Here is a 15,362-nt window from a genome sequence, read left to right as displayed (position 1 = left end):
AACATTCACACTGAACCGAGGGCACTTCAACATATACAACACTATTGTGCTATGTTCTTCTTACGGATCAAAGTTCGCATTAGGAATCAAACTGAAAGTCTGCAAAAGCCTTGTATTCCTTGCTGCGACCCAGGAAATCAATATTTATAAGATGAAATGCGGGACCAAAAGCCAAAAGCTGCCCTCTTGCTATGAGACAATGTGCCACGCAGTTACGTCGACTCACCCTTCTTCGAAGAGACTTTGGCTACAGACCCTCAGCGAGCTGGAAGCAGACTGACTGTCTCACACACTCCAACATCTCTCACGTGACCCCGTGGCCAGGAAAACCCAGAGAAGAGGCTTCCTCCACCAACCTAACACCGACAACTTTCACACAAGGGGAGCAAACCTCTTTACCTACCTGAAAAGGCGTATTTGCACTTGGATAACTTATGGGACGTCGTAAACGGTAAATTGGCACTTACATAATCACGTTTTGCTACTAAGGATCGGAAGGCGAAATTAAAACTAGTCCTTTTTATTTATCCAGTGAATTACATTCACATAGGAAAGGCTACGTCAGCAAAGAAGGTATGAGACAAACTGAAAAACGCATTTTAAGATGGTGGTTTAACCAGAAAAGTAAGATTACTTAGTGAGATTGAATAAGTGTAAAAGCGTGGATGAATAATATGTGAATAAAATAATTTCAATCTCCAATCGTCTGAGGAATATTGGTTTGGAAATTGTGGATCAATGGATTGGAACTTTATTGTTAGCTGGATTATCAGAGAAATATTCGCCAATGATTATGGGTTTGGAATGTTCAGGAATACCCATTACAGCGGAAAGTGTTAAATAAAGATTCTATGGGACATGAAGAATGAACCCAATTCTAATGCTTCAGAAAAAGAAACTGCATCGGCTTTATACTCTAAGTACAAGAAGAAGAAGCCAATAATACGTTTCAGATGCCAGAAAATTGGACATATTGCGTCAAAGTGTAACAAAAAGTAAAGCGTAAAAGAAAAGAAGCATGTTAATTCTAGTAGTCCTGAGAGAAAGACAACTGATAAAGGTAAGGCATATTCTGTTTTTTACTCTTTTAACTAAGCGAGTGACGATCATGCCGAATGGTTCCTAGATTCACGAGCATCTGTGCACATTACCAAAGCTCCGTCAGGTTTGAATGATGTTCAGTCAAGGACTGACATTGGAATTTCCAGTGTTGATGGATCTAAGTTAAGGTGTGAACTCGCGGGAAAAGTGGATCTTAATTTGCTTGTGAATGGGGAAAAGGAAATTGTTACTGCTCATGATGTACATTACGTAAAGAATATTGCAACTAATTTGTTGTCAGTAAGCGAAATAGTAAAGAAGGGTAATAAAAGTTATCTTCGATATAGAGGGAGCCAAAGTGATAGACTCTTCTGGTGATATTGTAGCTACTGCAAGTAATGTAAGAGTTATTTTCAAAGTGAATACAGTTAAAAATACTGCTGAAACAGGAAATCACTCTGTTAATGTTGCAAAAGGTTTCTTGTGGCATAGGAGACTTGGACATTTGAATTGGAAAACTATGACTTTATTGAAGAATATGGCAACTGGGATGGAAAATTGTGGAATGAATAATGTTCAATGTGTGTTTTCAAGGGAAGCAGGCTAGATAGCCATTTCAATCGAGTCAGAGCAGATCTACTAAAGTCTTGCAACTCATACACTCAGATCTCTGTGGACCTATGGAAAATAAATCCTTAGGAGCTAGCTTCTATTTCCTGGCATTAATAGATAATTTTTCTAGATATATGCATGTTTATTTTATAAGTAGCAAGTACCAAGTAAATGATGTACTTGTTGTTTATTGCAAAATGGTCGAAAGACAGACTGAGAAGAAAATTAAAATTATTAGATTAGAATTTGTAAACAGACAGTTTAAGGAACAGTTGAATGGAATGAGTTTTAGGCATTAGACTACCATCCACTACAGTGCTTCTCAGAATGGAGCTGCAAAAGGAGCCAACAGAACCATTGTAGAAAAGGCAAGAAGTATGTTAAGTGATGCAGAGCTGCCTAAGTGATTTTGGGCAGAGGCTGTGTCAACAGCAGTGTATTTAATTAACAGATCACTTACCAAAGCTGTGAGGCACAAGACACCTTATGAAGTATGGACTGGGAAGAAACCGGATCTAAAGCACTTAAAAGTCTTTGCATGTGAAGCCATGGTTCAGATTCCAAAACCATTAAGAGGAAAGTGGGATGCAAAATCTCAAGAATATATTTTTGTTGGCTACTGTGAGGATTCAAAGGGCTACATATTTTATAAACCTGTGAATAAGAAGATAATAAGTAGTAGAGATGTAGTATTTTGGAGGATTATAGACCTAAAATAAAGAAAAGTAATCAAAATGATACAGTAATTCAACCAAGAATAATGTGTGGTAGTGCTGAAACAGAGATGGAAACTGAAACAGAGGAAGATGAGAATGAAGAGGAAGCTGATGTACTACCCAAGAATCAAATTGAGGAAGAAGATTCAACAGAGAAAGTCAGTTTAAGGTGTCTTCACGTATAGCAAAACCAAAAGAACATCCAGATTATGAAATGTATGCTGCCCAAACAATCAACAATGAACCAATCACAGTTGATGAAGCTTTAGTAAGTTCAAATCCTCAAGGTTGGAAAAAGGCTATTGAAAAGGAGCTGCAATCTTTTGTGGATAATGATACATATGTATGGGTTGACATGCCTGGAAATAAAAAGCCACTAAGAACAAGATGGGTGTTAAGTATTAAAAATTCTGAGAGTGTAATACCAAAATTCAAAGCCAGATTGGTAGTTAAAGGATATTCCCAGAAAGGAGGAATAGATTACAATGAAACTTTCTCACCAGTGGTGAAGTATTCATCATTAAGATACCGTTTAGCTCTTGCAGTAAAGGAAGACTTATTAATTCATCAAATGGATGTGAAAACAGCCTACCTGAATGGAAGACTGGAAGAGGAAATTCATGTGATTCCACCTGATGAAGTTAAACGACCTCATCAAGGGAAAAGGAGAATTTGACTTTTGAAGAAAGGCATGTATGGATTAAAGCAAAGTGTTCATTGATGGAATAAACGTTTACATAAAAGTTTGATAAAACTAGACATGTTGCAGTCAAAGGCAGATCCCAGTATATATCATAAAAGGAGCAATAAAGAAATTGCAATCATGGCCATATGGGTAGATGATATTTTTTAATTTTAACCAGTAGACAGCCAGGTGGACTTTTTTAAAGAACGGTTACGGTAAGCATTTAATATGCATGATTTAGCGGAAATTAATCAATACTTAGGCATGAAGATTCCAAGAAATGCCAACAGAGAAGAATTATGGATTGATCAATCTCTGTACACAAGGAAGATCTTAGAAAAGTTCAATATGGAAAACTGTGAACCTATTTCTACTCCTATGGAAAACAATGTAAAACTACTAATAACTGATGATGACAAGAAATGTAAGGAAAGTGTACCCTATTTGGAAGCTGTAGGACGTCTACTGTACTTAGCACCTACTTCAAGACCAAACATTGCATTTGCCACAAATGCAGTAAGCAGGTTTTGCAGTGATCCGAGAAAAAGCACTGGTTGGCCGCCAAGAAAATATTCAGATATTTAAATGGAACTGCTGATTATAAGTTAAAATATTCTGATACTGGAAATGTAAATTTGGAAGGATACAGTGATACAGACTGGGGAAATCAGCTGGAAAGCAGACACTCCATCACTGGAAGATGTTTTAGACTAATGGGAGGATTGATATCATGGTCATGTAAGAGACAAAGAAAAGTTGCTTTAAGTACTGTAGAAGCTGAATATATGGCCTTGCCCTCCACTATCCAAGAAGCTCTTTGGATCCATAAACTGATGAGTGAAATAGAATCTCCTCCAACATCGAAGCCAACTGTTGTGTTTTGTGACAATATGGGGGTTATTAAACTTGCAAAAAATAATGTTACCAATGTAAGATCCAAACATATTGACATAAGGCATCACTTTATAAGACATCATGTGGAACAGGGACATATAATCCTGAGTTATCTATGCAAAGAAGAATTGTTATCTGATCTCCTAACCAAGCCTCTCAGTAAGAACAAATTTCAGAAGCTGGTGAAACATTATGGTTTAACCTCCGGTGTGTAGTGTTGAGTATCTGAAAAATATTTGTTCAAGGCGGAGTGTTGGCGATTTGTAAATAAACATTTCCCAGCTTGCATAGTGGCGCACAAGATATGATGTGCAGAGTGCATTAGACTCTCTGGAATATACATGTTCCGTGTTTGTTGATGGAGCAACGTAATATAATTTGGTAGTCAAATGTATTAATATGTCTTGTGCGAATGAAGCATAAGTTTATTTTGTCCCTTAAACAGTTGTTACCAATCATTTAACAGCGTTAATCTACATAAACTGCAACATAGACAAATGTTTACGTTCGCGCCTTATTTCATCGATCGATTTGAGCCGATCGCCAGTTGTACCGTAGTCATTTTATCTTATCGTCACACATGTAGTATACAAATAAAGTCACGTTCATAGCTACAAAGTGTGGATTAAATTAAAAAACGGTTTGTGATGTTCCTCTTTGGTTTTTCCTTATGTGCCGCTCGTAAGTGGTTTGACTGAGCTGTGAAGGATACGGTTTTTTTTTTTTGGGTGGGGGGAGGGGGGAGTATGTGCAAGTTTTCAATGCTTGTGTAAATGGTGTAAGCGTCTGTGCTTACTTTGAAGTGAACAAATTAGTAACGATCAAGAAACACTTTGGTATAGCCGGAATGTGTTTCAAACGTGGGAGATTTGACAGACCTTTAATTGTGATTGTATTACTTATTTGATAGGCATTTATTGTAGGGCAATAAGCATCGGTTTATGTAAGTTAAAAACATTCGAAATAAGGAATTGGAAAAATCATGACTGATATAATTGTCATTTCGAACTCAGTGCCATCTTATCCGTTTGTAGTATGTAACTAAGTAATGGAATTAAAATAAAAAATAAATTATACCACGAACAGTTACACATGAAATACTAATGCTTATTGCGAAGTGAATTTATTGAAGTATACTTCACTGTAGCTGTTGTGATAATGGTTAAGCAAGTAGCCCACGATGTTGAAGCTAAAGAGCGAACGAAGGACATATACATTAGTGAAGATGTCAGTTTTAATGGATTATTGCTATCACAGAAAGTTCTTGATGGGTTAAGAAAATGTGGTTTCAAGAGACCTTCGCCCATTCAGCTGAAAGCTGTGCCCTTGGGTCGCTGCGGGTTCGGTGTGTAACCACTTAATATTATACATGATCCACACGTACGTTGACAGAAAAATAAATCTGTTGTTCATTTCAGATTTGCTGGTGCAAGCAAAAAGTGGCACTGGAAAGACATGCGTCTTTACAATAATTGCCCTAGAAATGGTTGACGTAGAAAATATGTCACTGCAAGCTTTAGTTTTGGCACCAACACGAGAAGTTGCTGTACAAATAATGCAGGTGATATCCAGCGTTGGTTGTTCCGTGAAAGGTATTTAAATAACTACGTTGTACTGTAATGTAGATTGGTATTTTGTATGATAGCAGGTATTTAAATAACTACATTGTACTGTAATGTAGATTGGCATTTACTGATTACTATGATAGCAGGGCTTGGAGGAATCTATAGCACAAAAATTTAGGATAGGGGATTAGCAGGAAGTGCTGTTTATGCCTTCACTAGATTTGAACAATTACATATTTTAGTTTATCTGAGCGGGTCACAATTAGAAGTGTTACCTCAGTGAAAGAGAACAACCTCTAAAATCAAGTCTATTGTTAGTGATAGTTCATGCACATCATCGTCAACATGTCTGAAGACCGAAGATCTTAGCCTACTTTTTTTTAGGAAAATAATGTTTGATCAACTTACTAGTTGACATATGCAAAAGAGCAGAAATATGTTATGACACTTTTGAAGACCTTACTTTCACCCTGCCACATTCAGCCATGTGAGCTATCTGCCATAAAATGATCTCATTGTTGTTGTAATTATGGAAGGTGTGTCGTTATGAGGGTTAGCCATAACTAATAAATTGACATCTGTGGTAGGACGTGAATGTTGTTTTGTGTAAAGACAAGTAGGAATCATCTACAAAAGAGGCTCACTTTACTAACCTTTCATGGGAGAAATAACCTGGAAATGCATAAATTATTGATTATAACAGCTGACTACAGAATCAGTGAGTAATGTTGTACGGTACTGGTGATGTATATGCTTTCTTGTTAAAATTAAAGTGAGCTGTACAGTAAGTGGAGAAAGCTTACGGCTTTCTGTATGCCAGGGGCACAAAATTGCACACTACTTCTGACATGTGAAGACAGTAATTTTTATATTCTTGTGAGATCTTTGAAAATTAAAAGAAATGGAATCATTATGCACGTACCGTGGCCCCTTTGTAATGTGTGCTTAGTGGAGATCAATGGAAATAAAGTAGAATTGTTTTATGTAGTCAGCCGGTAAGTATTGAAACTAATTAATATTGATACTGTGTACTGGACAAGTAATTTTTGTGAGCAGTGCTGTTATCGGCCGAATTACGCAAAACTCATGACCTGTCCTTATGGCTTCAGTTCTATCAGCACCTCTCTCCCATGTGAACACAGAGGTTTAACTCTCCAGAAATTTTCAGAACAAAGTGCACTCTACCCTACTGTGTAGTGGAAGTTCCATTCTGGAAACAAGTCCCATGCAATGGCAAAGCCACTTATTTGTGATATTATTTGTCTCACTAGTCCACTTTTGTGAGTAGGATGGAGGTAAGGCAGAATTGAAGCTGTGACCTTTGTTCCATTTACTTACATTTCTTTTTGCTTGTAGTCATCAAATGAGGACTTTTCCAAATGTCACATAGTGTACAGGTTTAAAACATATTTATCTGCAAAGTTTAATACATAAAATGTGTTACCGAAAAGTATTTTGGTGAATACTGACATTTAAGAACAAGAAAAGACCTTAATTTTGTTTTAAACGCATTTCCAGTATGTGCTTATATGGATTCTGACAATTTGTTTTGCCACATTGAGCCACTGATATACGGATTGTGGTTTGTTATTTTTAATTTATTTATTTTTTGTTGTGGTTGTGGTCTTCAGTCCTGAGACTGGTTTGATGCAGCTCTTTATGCTACTCTATCCTGTGCGAGCTTCATCATCTCCCAGTACTTACTGCAACCTACATTCTTCTGAATCTGCTTAGTGTATTCATTTCTTGGTCTCCCTCTACGATTTTTACCCTCCACGCTGCCCTCCAATGCTAAATTTGTGATCCCTTGATGCCTCAGAACATGTCCTACCAACTGGTCCCTTCTTCTTCTCAAGTTGTGCCACAAACTCCTCTTCTCCCCAATTCTATTCAATACCTCCTCATTATTTATGTGATCTACCCAACTAATCTTCAGCATTCTTCTGTAGCACCACATTTTGAAAGCTTCTATTCTCTTCTTGTTCAAACTATTTATCGTCCACATTTCACTTCCATACATGGCTACACTCCATACAAATACTTTCAGAAACGACTTCCTGACACTTAAATCTATACTCGATGTTAACAAATTTATCTTTTTTAGAAACGCTTTCCTTGCCATTGCCGGTCTACATTTTATATCCTCTCTACTTCGACCATCATCAATTATTTTGCTCCCCAAGTAGCAAAACTCCTTTACTAATTTAAGTGTCTCATTTCCTAATCTAATTCCCTCAGCATCATCCGACTTAATTCGACTACATTCCGTTATCCTCGTTTTGCTTTTGTTGATATTCATCTTATATCCTCCTTTCAAGACACTGTCCATTCCATTCAACTGCTCTTCCAAGTCCTTTGCTGTCTCTGACAGAATTACAATGTCATCGGCGAACCTCAAAGTTTTTATTTCTTCTCCATGGATTTTAATACCTACTCCGAATTTTTCTTTTGTTTCCTTTACTGCTTGCTCAATATACAGATTGAATAACATCGGGTATAGGCTACAACCCAGTCTCACTCCCTTCCCAACCGCTGCTTCCCTTTCATGTCCCTCAACTCTTATAACTGCAATCTGGTTTCTGTACAAATTGTAAATAGCCTTTCGCTCCCTGTATTTTACTCCTGCCAGAATTTGAAAGAGAGTATTCCAGTCAACATTGTCAAAAGCTTTCTCTAAGTCTACAAATGTTAGAAACATAGGTTTGCCTTTCCTTAATCTATTTTCTAAGATAAGTCGTAAGGTCAGTATTGCCTCACGTGTTCCAATATTTCTACGGAATCCAAACTGATCTTGCCCGAGGTTGGCTTCTACCAGTTTTTCCATTCATCTGTAAAGAATTCATGTTTGTATTTTGCAGCCATGGCTTATTAAACTGATAGTTCGGTTAATTTTCACATCTGCCAACACCTGCTTTCTTTGGGATTGGAATTATTATATTCACATTGACTCAAAACTATATTGAGAGGAACATGTCAATCATGTATGTGAAAAAATATCTTGGGTGGCATACCTTCTCTTGAAACTGAGGGAGGTAGTGAGTTTGGAGTACCTCAGGGTGACATGCTTTGGGCTATTCCAGTCACATATTTCATATGGTCTTATTATATGGGGGCACTCCCCTCACATCAAAAACGTATTGAAATTACAAAAAAAAAGTCATACGTATAATATGTAAAAGAGGTCATAGGGAGCACTGTCATCCTCTTTTCTCCAGACTCAGAATACTTACAATTATAAATTTATACATCTATGTGTCTGTACTCTATATTAAAAATAATATTTCAGAATTTATTGTCAGAAAGGAAATACACGAACACAACACCAGGGCGAACGGTAATTTAGACATACCGCGCCACAGATTAGCGAGAACAGGAAATTCCCACAAAGTTAACCCACTCAAAATGTTCAATAAACTGCCAATTCATGTTCAGTCTATGGATACAAATTCTTTTAAAATTAAGTGGTACACCTGGCTGTCAGATCATCCATTCTATGACATTAAAGACTTCTTTGAGACGCCTGAGGAGAATATAAGCATTTAAAAGTTGTCTGTAGTTAAATATATTATTTTGTGCTGTAGTTAATTGTGTGTAATTACAAAGTTTATACTATAAACAATAAAATACCATATTATATTAGATTATAAGATAGCTTGTTGCGTTAGCTTTTAAAAGCTATCCTTTGTAATTTGGTACACTGCCATGCTTCAAATGTATTTATAATGTATTGACAGAAGTTTATTTTGTTATTCTGTATGCACTAGTACATCTTGTATGACAAAGCCAATATCATTGTAAAATGATCTATGGTGAATAAAATTCTTGAAGTGTGAGGGTATTTAGCCTGTCTCGTACATCTTGCTCACTAGATAGTAGAGTTTCGTTAGGCCTGGCTCTCCCAAGGCTGTCAGTAGTTCTAATGGAATGTTGTCTACTCCTGGTAGCCTTGTTTCAACTTAGGTCTTTCATTGCTCTGTCAAACTCTTCATGCAGTATTGTATCTCCCATTTCATCTTCATCTACATCCTCTTCCATTTCCATAATATTGTCCTCAGGTACATCGCCCTTGTATAGACCCTCTATACTCCTTCCACCTTTCTGCTCTCCCTTCTTTGCTTAGAACTGGATTTGCATCTGAGCTCTTGATATTCATACAAGTGGTTCTCTTTTCTCCAAAGGTCTCTTGAATTTTCCTGTAGGCAGTATCTATCTTAACCCTAGTGATATGCGCCTCTACATACTTAACATTTGTCCTCTAGCCATCCCCGCTTAGCCATTTTGCACTTCCTGACGATCTCATTTTTGAGACGCTCGTATTCCTTTTTGCCTGCTTCATTTACTGCATTTTTATATTTTCTCCTTTCATCAATTAAATTCAATATCTCTTCTGTTACCCAAGGATTTCTATTAGCCCTCGTCTTTTTACCTACTTGATCCTCTGCTGCCTTCACTATTTCATCTCTCAAAGCTACCCATTCTTCTTTTACTGTATTTCTTTCCCCCATTCTTGTCAGTTGTTCCCTAATGCTCTCCCTGAAGCTCTCTACAACCTCTGGTTTAATCAGTTTGTCCAGGTCCCATCTCCTTAAATTCCCACCTTTTTGCAGTTTCTTCAGTTTTAATCTACAGTTCATGACCAATAGTCCACATCTGCCCCTGGAAATGTCTTACAATTTAATACCTGGTTCCTAAATCTTTGTCTTACCATTATATAATCTATCTGTTATGTAGCTCATATCAATAGGGTGTGGCATTCAGATGGTTTACAAGAAAATAAGAAGTCTATATATACAAGGAGTATTACATTGAGGTACTTTGGATAAGAGCATCAAGCAGACCAGACCATGTATCAGCCTAACTTATCTCTTTTGTAGCACCAGTATTTTGTTTAGGTGCATACCATCAGCACACCACCACAGACTTATCCCATAATTTATAAATATGAAAACTGCCCTGTAGTATATGGTTTTCACCATTTTATTACATACTAGTTTGGACAGCTGTCTAAGCAACTACAATACACTACTTATTTTCCTGAATATAAAATGAATTTTGTTTTCCACATCGAAGATCGTCCTCAGAGAACAGACCAAGAAATGTATAGTATTTTGCCCATATACAAAATTCCATGAACGTTTCCTGTATGTCAGTGGCATGAGTTGCCTGATTATAACTCCAATAACAGTGTTTCTGTGTCACTGATTTTTCAGGGGCTGGTTACTAAAATATTGAATCACTTCTGATACCCCATGTGTTGGAAAATGTGTTATCTCCTCCTCATTGTTACCATAACACAGCAGAGGGGTTATGAATCTAGTCTGGATTGCACAGTTGGTAAGGTTCTGGGTTGAAGACAGTCCAGCAGACTGTTTTTAGTTTGTCAGGGAATTTCAAAACGATGACATGCTGCTGCACAGTTTAAGTTTCATTCTAAAGTAAATATTTATTACTCATTTCTTTAAGGTATTGATGCTTTTGCTGCAGTTAAGTAGCAGCTTTAGAGGAACTTACAGAAACCAAGCATAGCTTGATTACACAAATATTGGCCCTTCAAGAAGGGCTCATTACTTACATGCATATAATTCAAGTAGTCACCAGTGCTTGGAAGTTGTTGTTTGTCAACAAAATTTTTAAGTGTGTGGAATGTTGATTTTCTTCTGGCGAAGAACAGGAAAGCATTTGTGTAAATGCAGTGCACTTTGACTATACTATTGGTCTATGCATCTTGTCCCAATTTGTACTGGCCAACCATGGTTATTAATGCTTATATGTATGGTGAAACTTGACTGAGGTATGTTGTGTTTGAATCTTCATGGAGGAAGTAATTTTGATCACCAGTATTTGACTGGCAGGAGGGGTTGAGAGGTGATAGTGAACAGTTCCTGACCACCATACTTTGAGCCAGTGCCAAGAGTTAAATTCCAAACTTCTCCATAATCTCTCTTGGAATTTTGGCACGTGTCACTGTTGACAGTGATATATTGACTAGATTAGATTAATTGTATTAAGCTTCCACTTTAATGCTAGAATATGTGGGGGCACCAGACTTCCCTCTCTCCTGTCTCTTTCATCAACAACAGAACTAAATCTACATCAAGTTCCACAAGCCACTTAACAGTGTGTGGCAGAGGGTACTTCTGATAACCACTAACTGATCCCCCTTCCCCCTCCCCACCCTCCCACCCTCACCCTGAAGGTCCGGGGGTAAGACTGTGCCTGAGGTATTCCTGTCTGTCGTAAGAGGCGACTAAAAGGAGTCCCACATGTTTTGGCCTGTATGTGATGGTTCCCTGTAGGGTTTGACCTCCATTCCCCAAAATTTTTCCGAAGAGCAAGCCATTTGGGGATGGGCGCATTACATGATGCATCGTGCCTTGAGATCTGTAGCCAGCTTTCTCGTCGTCGCATTGCTGTCCCGCTCATTCTCCATCTCTTGGGCGAGGACACCTTCCTGGGTGTGTTTTCCACCATGCACTATGCAGTGTCGCCTTTCGTGCAGGCAGTGACCATGGACTTGTTTGCACCTGATATCCAGCATGATAGCCAGTCCGTTGCAGTGGGGCTGCCAGGTACCATGTTGGTTGTAATCCCCTGAGAACACAGGGATTGCTCTGCTGATGCCTACACCATTAACTTCCCACATATGCCAAGGAGTAGATGCCTGTCACCCAGGGGCATCGGGACGCCCGACAATGGCCATCCTGCCAGATGACCTTTGCTGTGGCTGGGTGACGCCCTTGGGGAGGGCCTATGGTTGGTGTGGGTGGCATCAGGGCAGATGTCGCGCGATGGAACATACCACGTCATCACTTGTTGGTGATCGAACACCAGCAGTCTCTAAGTGTTCTACGTCTCAGTACAATGCAAGGAAGTACAACCCTAAATCATTCCCCTCCTTGGCCACACCATGGGAGGAATGCCAAGCTAAGGATGGCAGTGAACCTTATTCACCCCAGTACCTTGTATGTACGAGAACTGGTGGAGACTCCTTTGTTTCGATGAAGCCACAGTTTTTTGTAGACCATTTAGAGGACAAGTTTGGGGAGGTGGAGGGCTTGTCCAAAATGCGGTAAGAGTCAGTCTTGATAAGAACAGCATCCTCTGCCCAGTCACAGGCATTACTCGCTTGTGACAAGCTGGCGGATGTTTCAGTTACCATCAAGCCTCATAAGAGCTTAAATATGGTCCAGGGTATTATAGTCCACAGGAACCTTCTCTTGCAGTCTGACGACGAGCTGCGTGCCAACTCAGAGTGACGAGGCATTCATTTTGCCTGGCACATCCATCGAGATCCGAGGGATAATCAGGCTGCCACCTGTGTCACATTGCCTGAGAAGATCAAGGTGATGGTCTACTGCTGTGATGTAAAGCCATATATATCCCACACCCTATGTGGTGCCTTAAGTGCTGGAAGTTCAGCCATATGTCTTCCCGCTGTACTTCCAGCGTCACATGTAGAGATTGTGGATGTTCATCACATCCCAATACTCCATGTGCCCCGCCTCCCATCTGTGTCAAGTTTTACAGCATGAAAGGGAAATCACGGAATACAAGACCCTAGAGCGAATGACCTGCACTGAGACTAAGTGGAAATTTGGCTATGACCACCACTTACGCCGCCGCTATAACAGTTGTAGCCCCATCCGTTCTGCAAATTCTGGTTGGCTCTCTGAGCCGGAAGATTACACTTGCCCCCTTGATGGTGGGGGCACTTACCTTGCTGTTGCTCCCACACCACCTACCTCGGGAGCACTGCCCCTCCCCTCCCCTCCCCTCCCCAAGCATCAGGCACCAGTCCCTGTTTCTCAGCTGGAGAAGCGTAAGTCTTCGGCACCTTTCGCTTGGAAGGGGTCCTTTAGGTCACTCCCTCCCCATGTTTCTGCTAATGGGAAAGACGACTCCCGCCAGTGACTGAAGTGCCTAAAAGTAGCTGGTCATAGGGCTTCACGATTATCCTCAGTCCTGGAGACTGAGCCAGTGAAGTCCTCCCAGCCAGAGAAACCCAAGCAGCAGCGAGAGAAATCCAAAAAGAAGCCAGCCCCCCCCCCCCCCCCCCTCCCAAGACCAAGGGACTTGCAGTGGCACACTCACCCCCGCTACATACAAGCTTTGCTTCTGAGGATGAGGTGGAGATTCTGGTGTCCGCTGAGGACCTAGATCTCGCTGGACCCTCAGATACCATGGATACAGACTGCTCAGGAAATAAACTGGTGGCAGCAGGTGGCCCTGAGGTGTAAACTGCCTCATTGAATGTTCCATGCCTTCCCAGCCTCACGATCACGTCATCCTCCAGTGGAATTGCGGCAGTTTATTCCACCGCCTGGCTGAGCTATGGCAACTGTTAAGCTTTACACCTGCTTTCTGCATTGCCCTCTAGGAAACTTGGTTCCCAGCAATGTGGAACCCTACTCTCTGTGGCTAATGATCATAACCCCTTGTGGGGTGGCACTGTGCTTACTGGCGGAGGTGGAGATGTCGAAAATTTACTGTGACAACTCGACCTCTGCCACTTAAATACAGGTGCCCCAACACCTTTCATTGTGGCACATGGCACATTGATCTCTCGGTTTGCAGTCCTGGCCTTCTCCCATCTATCCAGTGGAGAGCACACAACTACCTGTGTGGTAGTGACGACTTCCCCATCTTCCTGTCAGTTCCCTGGAATCAGGAACATGGACGCCTGCCCACATTGGCTTTAAACAAGGCTGGGCTGGGAAACCTTCACCTCTGCTGTCACCATTGAATCTCGCCCACATGGTAACATCGATGTGATGGTTGAGCAGGTGAGTACAACTATCGTTTCTGCGGCCGAAAACATGATCCCTCGCTCTTTAGGGTGCCCGCAGCAAAAGGCAGTCCGTTGGCCCGTGGTTCGCCATCTTATCAAACAACGGAAGCAGGAGTGTTGGGAGTGATATGTCGTGACCATTGGGTGCCATACGTCACCTTCTCAAGTCTGGGCAAAGATCAAACATGTTTTCGGGTACCAGTCCCCAACTGGTGTTCCTGGTATTAACATAAATGACGTTTCCAGAATGAGATTTTCACTCTGCAGCAGAGTGTGTGCTGATATGAAACTTCCTGGCAGATTGAAACTGTGTGCCGGACCGAGACTCGAACTCGGGACCTTCGCCTTTCGTGGGCAAGTGCTCTACCAACTGAGCTGGTGGAGCACTTGCCCGCGAAAGGCAAAGGTCCCGAGTTCGAGTCTCGGTCCGGCACACAGTTTCAATCTGCCAGAAAGTTTCATAAATGACGTGTTATCTGCCGATGCAAATGCCATTGCCGAGCACTTTGCTGACCACTGTACTCGAGCCTCTGCATCGGAGTATTACCCCCCCCCCCCCCCCCCCAGCCTTTTACACTCTCAAATGGCGGCTGGAAGGGCAAGTGATTTCGTTCACTACACGCCACAGTGAATACTATAACGCCCTATTTACAGAGTGGGAGCTCCTCAGTGCCCTGGCACATTGCCCCGACTCACTCCTGGGCCAGATTGACTCCACAGTCAGATGATTAAACATCTCTCTCCTGACTACAAGCGACATCTCATCATCATCTTCAACCGGATCTGGTGCGATGGCGTCTTTCCATCACAATGGCGGGAGAGCACCATTATACTAGTGATCAAACATGGCAAGTACCCGCTTGATGTGGATAGCTACGGCCCATCAACCTCACCAACGTTCTTTGTAAGCTGCTGGAACGTATCATGTGTCAGCGGTTGGGTTGGGTCCTGGAGTCACGTGGCCTACTGGCTCCATGTCAGTGCGGCTTCCGCCATGGTCGCTCTACCATTGATAATCTTGTGTCCTTGGAGTCTGCTGTCCGCACAGCCTTTTCCAGACG

At 40.8% G+C, this 15,362-nt stretch overlaps 1 protein-coding gene across 1 annotated transcript in view; it reads left to right on the top strand.

Moving 5' to 3' along the window:
* Window positions 1-4,695: 4,695 nt before the first annotated feature.
* The window catches only part of LOC126174822 (uncharacterized), a 44,291-nt gene continuing 33,624 nt past the window's right edge, over window positions 4,696-15,362 (top strand). The window contains exons 1-2 of the mRNA XM_049921200.1: window positions 4,696-5,293; window positions 5,367-5,540. Of these exons, the coding sequence (XP_049777157.1) occupies window positions 5,107-5,293; window positions 5,367-5,540 (361 nt within the window). The 5' untranslated portion in view covers window positions 4,696-5,106. The remainder of the gene's footprint in view (window positions 5,294-5,366; window positions 5,541-15,362) is intronic.

This window comes from Schistocerca cancellata, chromosome 3 (assembly GCF_023864275.1).
Source record: "Schistocerca cancellata isolate TAMUIC-IGC-003103 chromosome 3, iqSchCanc2.1, whole genome shotgun sequence".
In the NCBI taxonomy this organism is placed as follows: Eukaryota; Metazoa; Arthropoda; class Insecta; order Orthoptera; family Acrididae; genus Schistocerca; species Schistocerca cancellata.
This window is presented reverse-complemented; position numbering and strand designations above follow the sequence as displayed.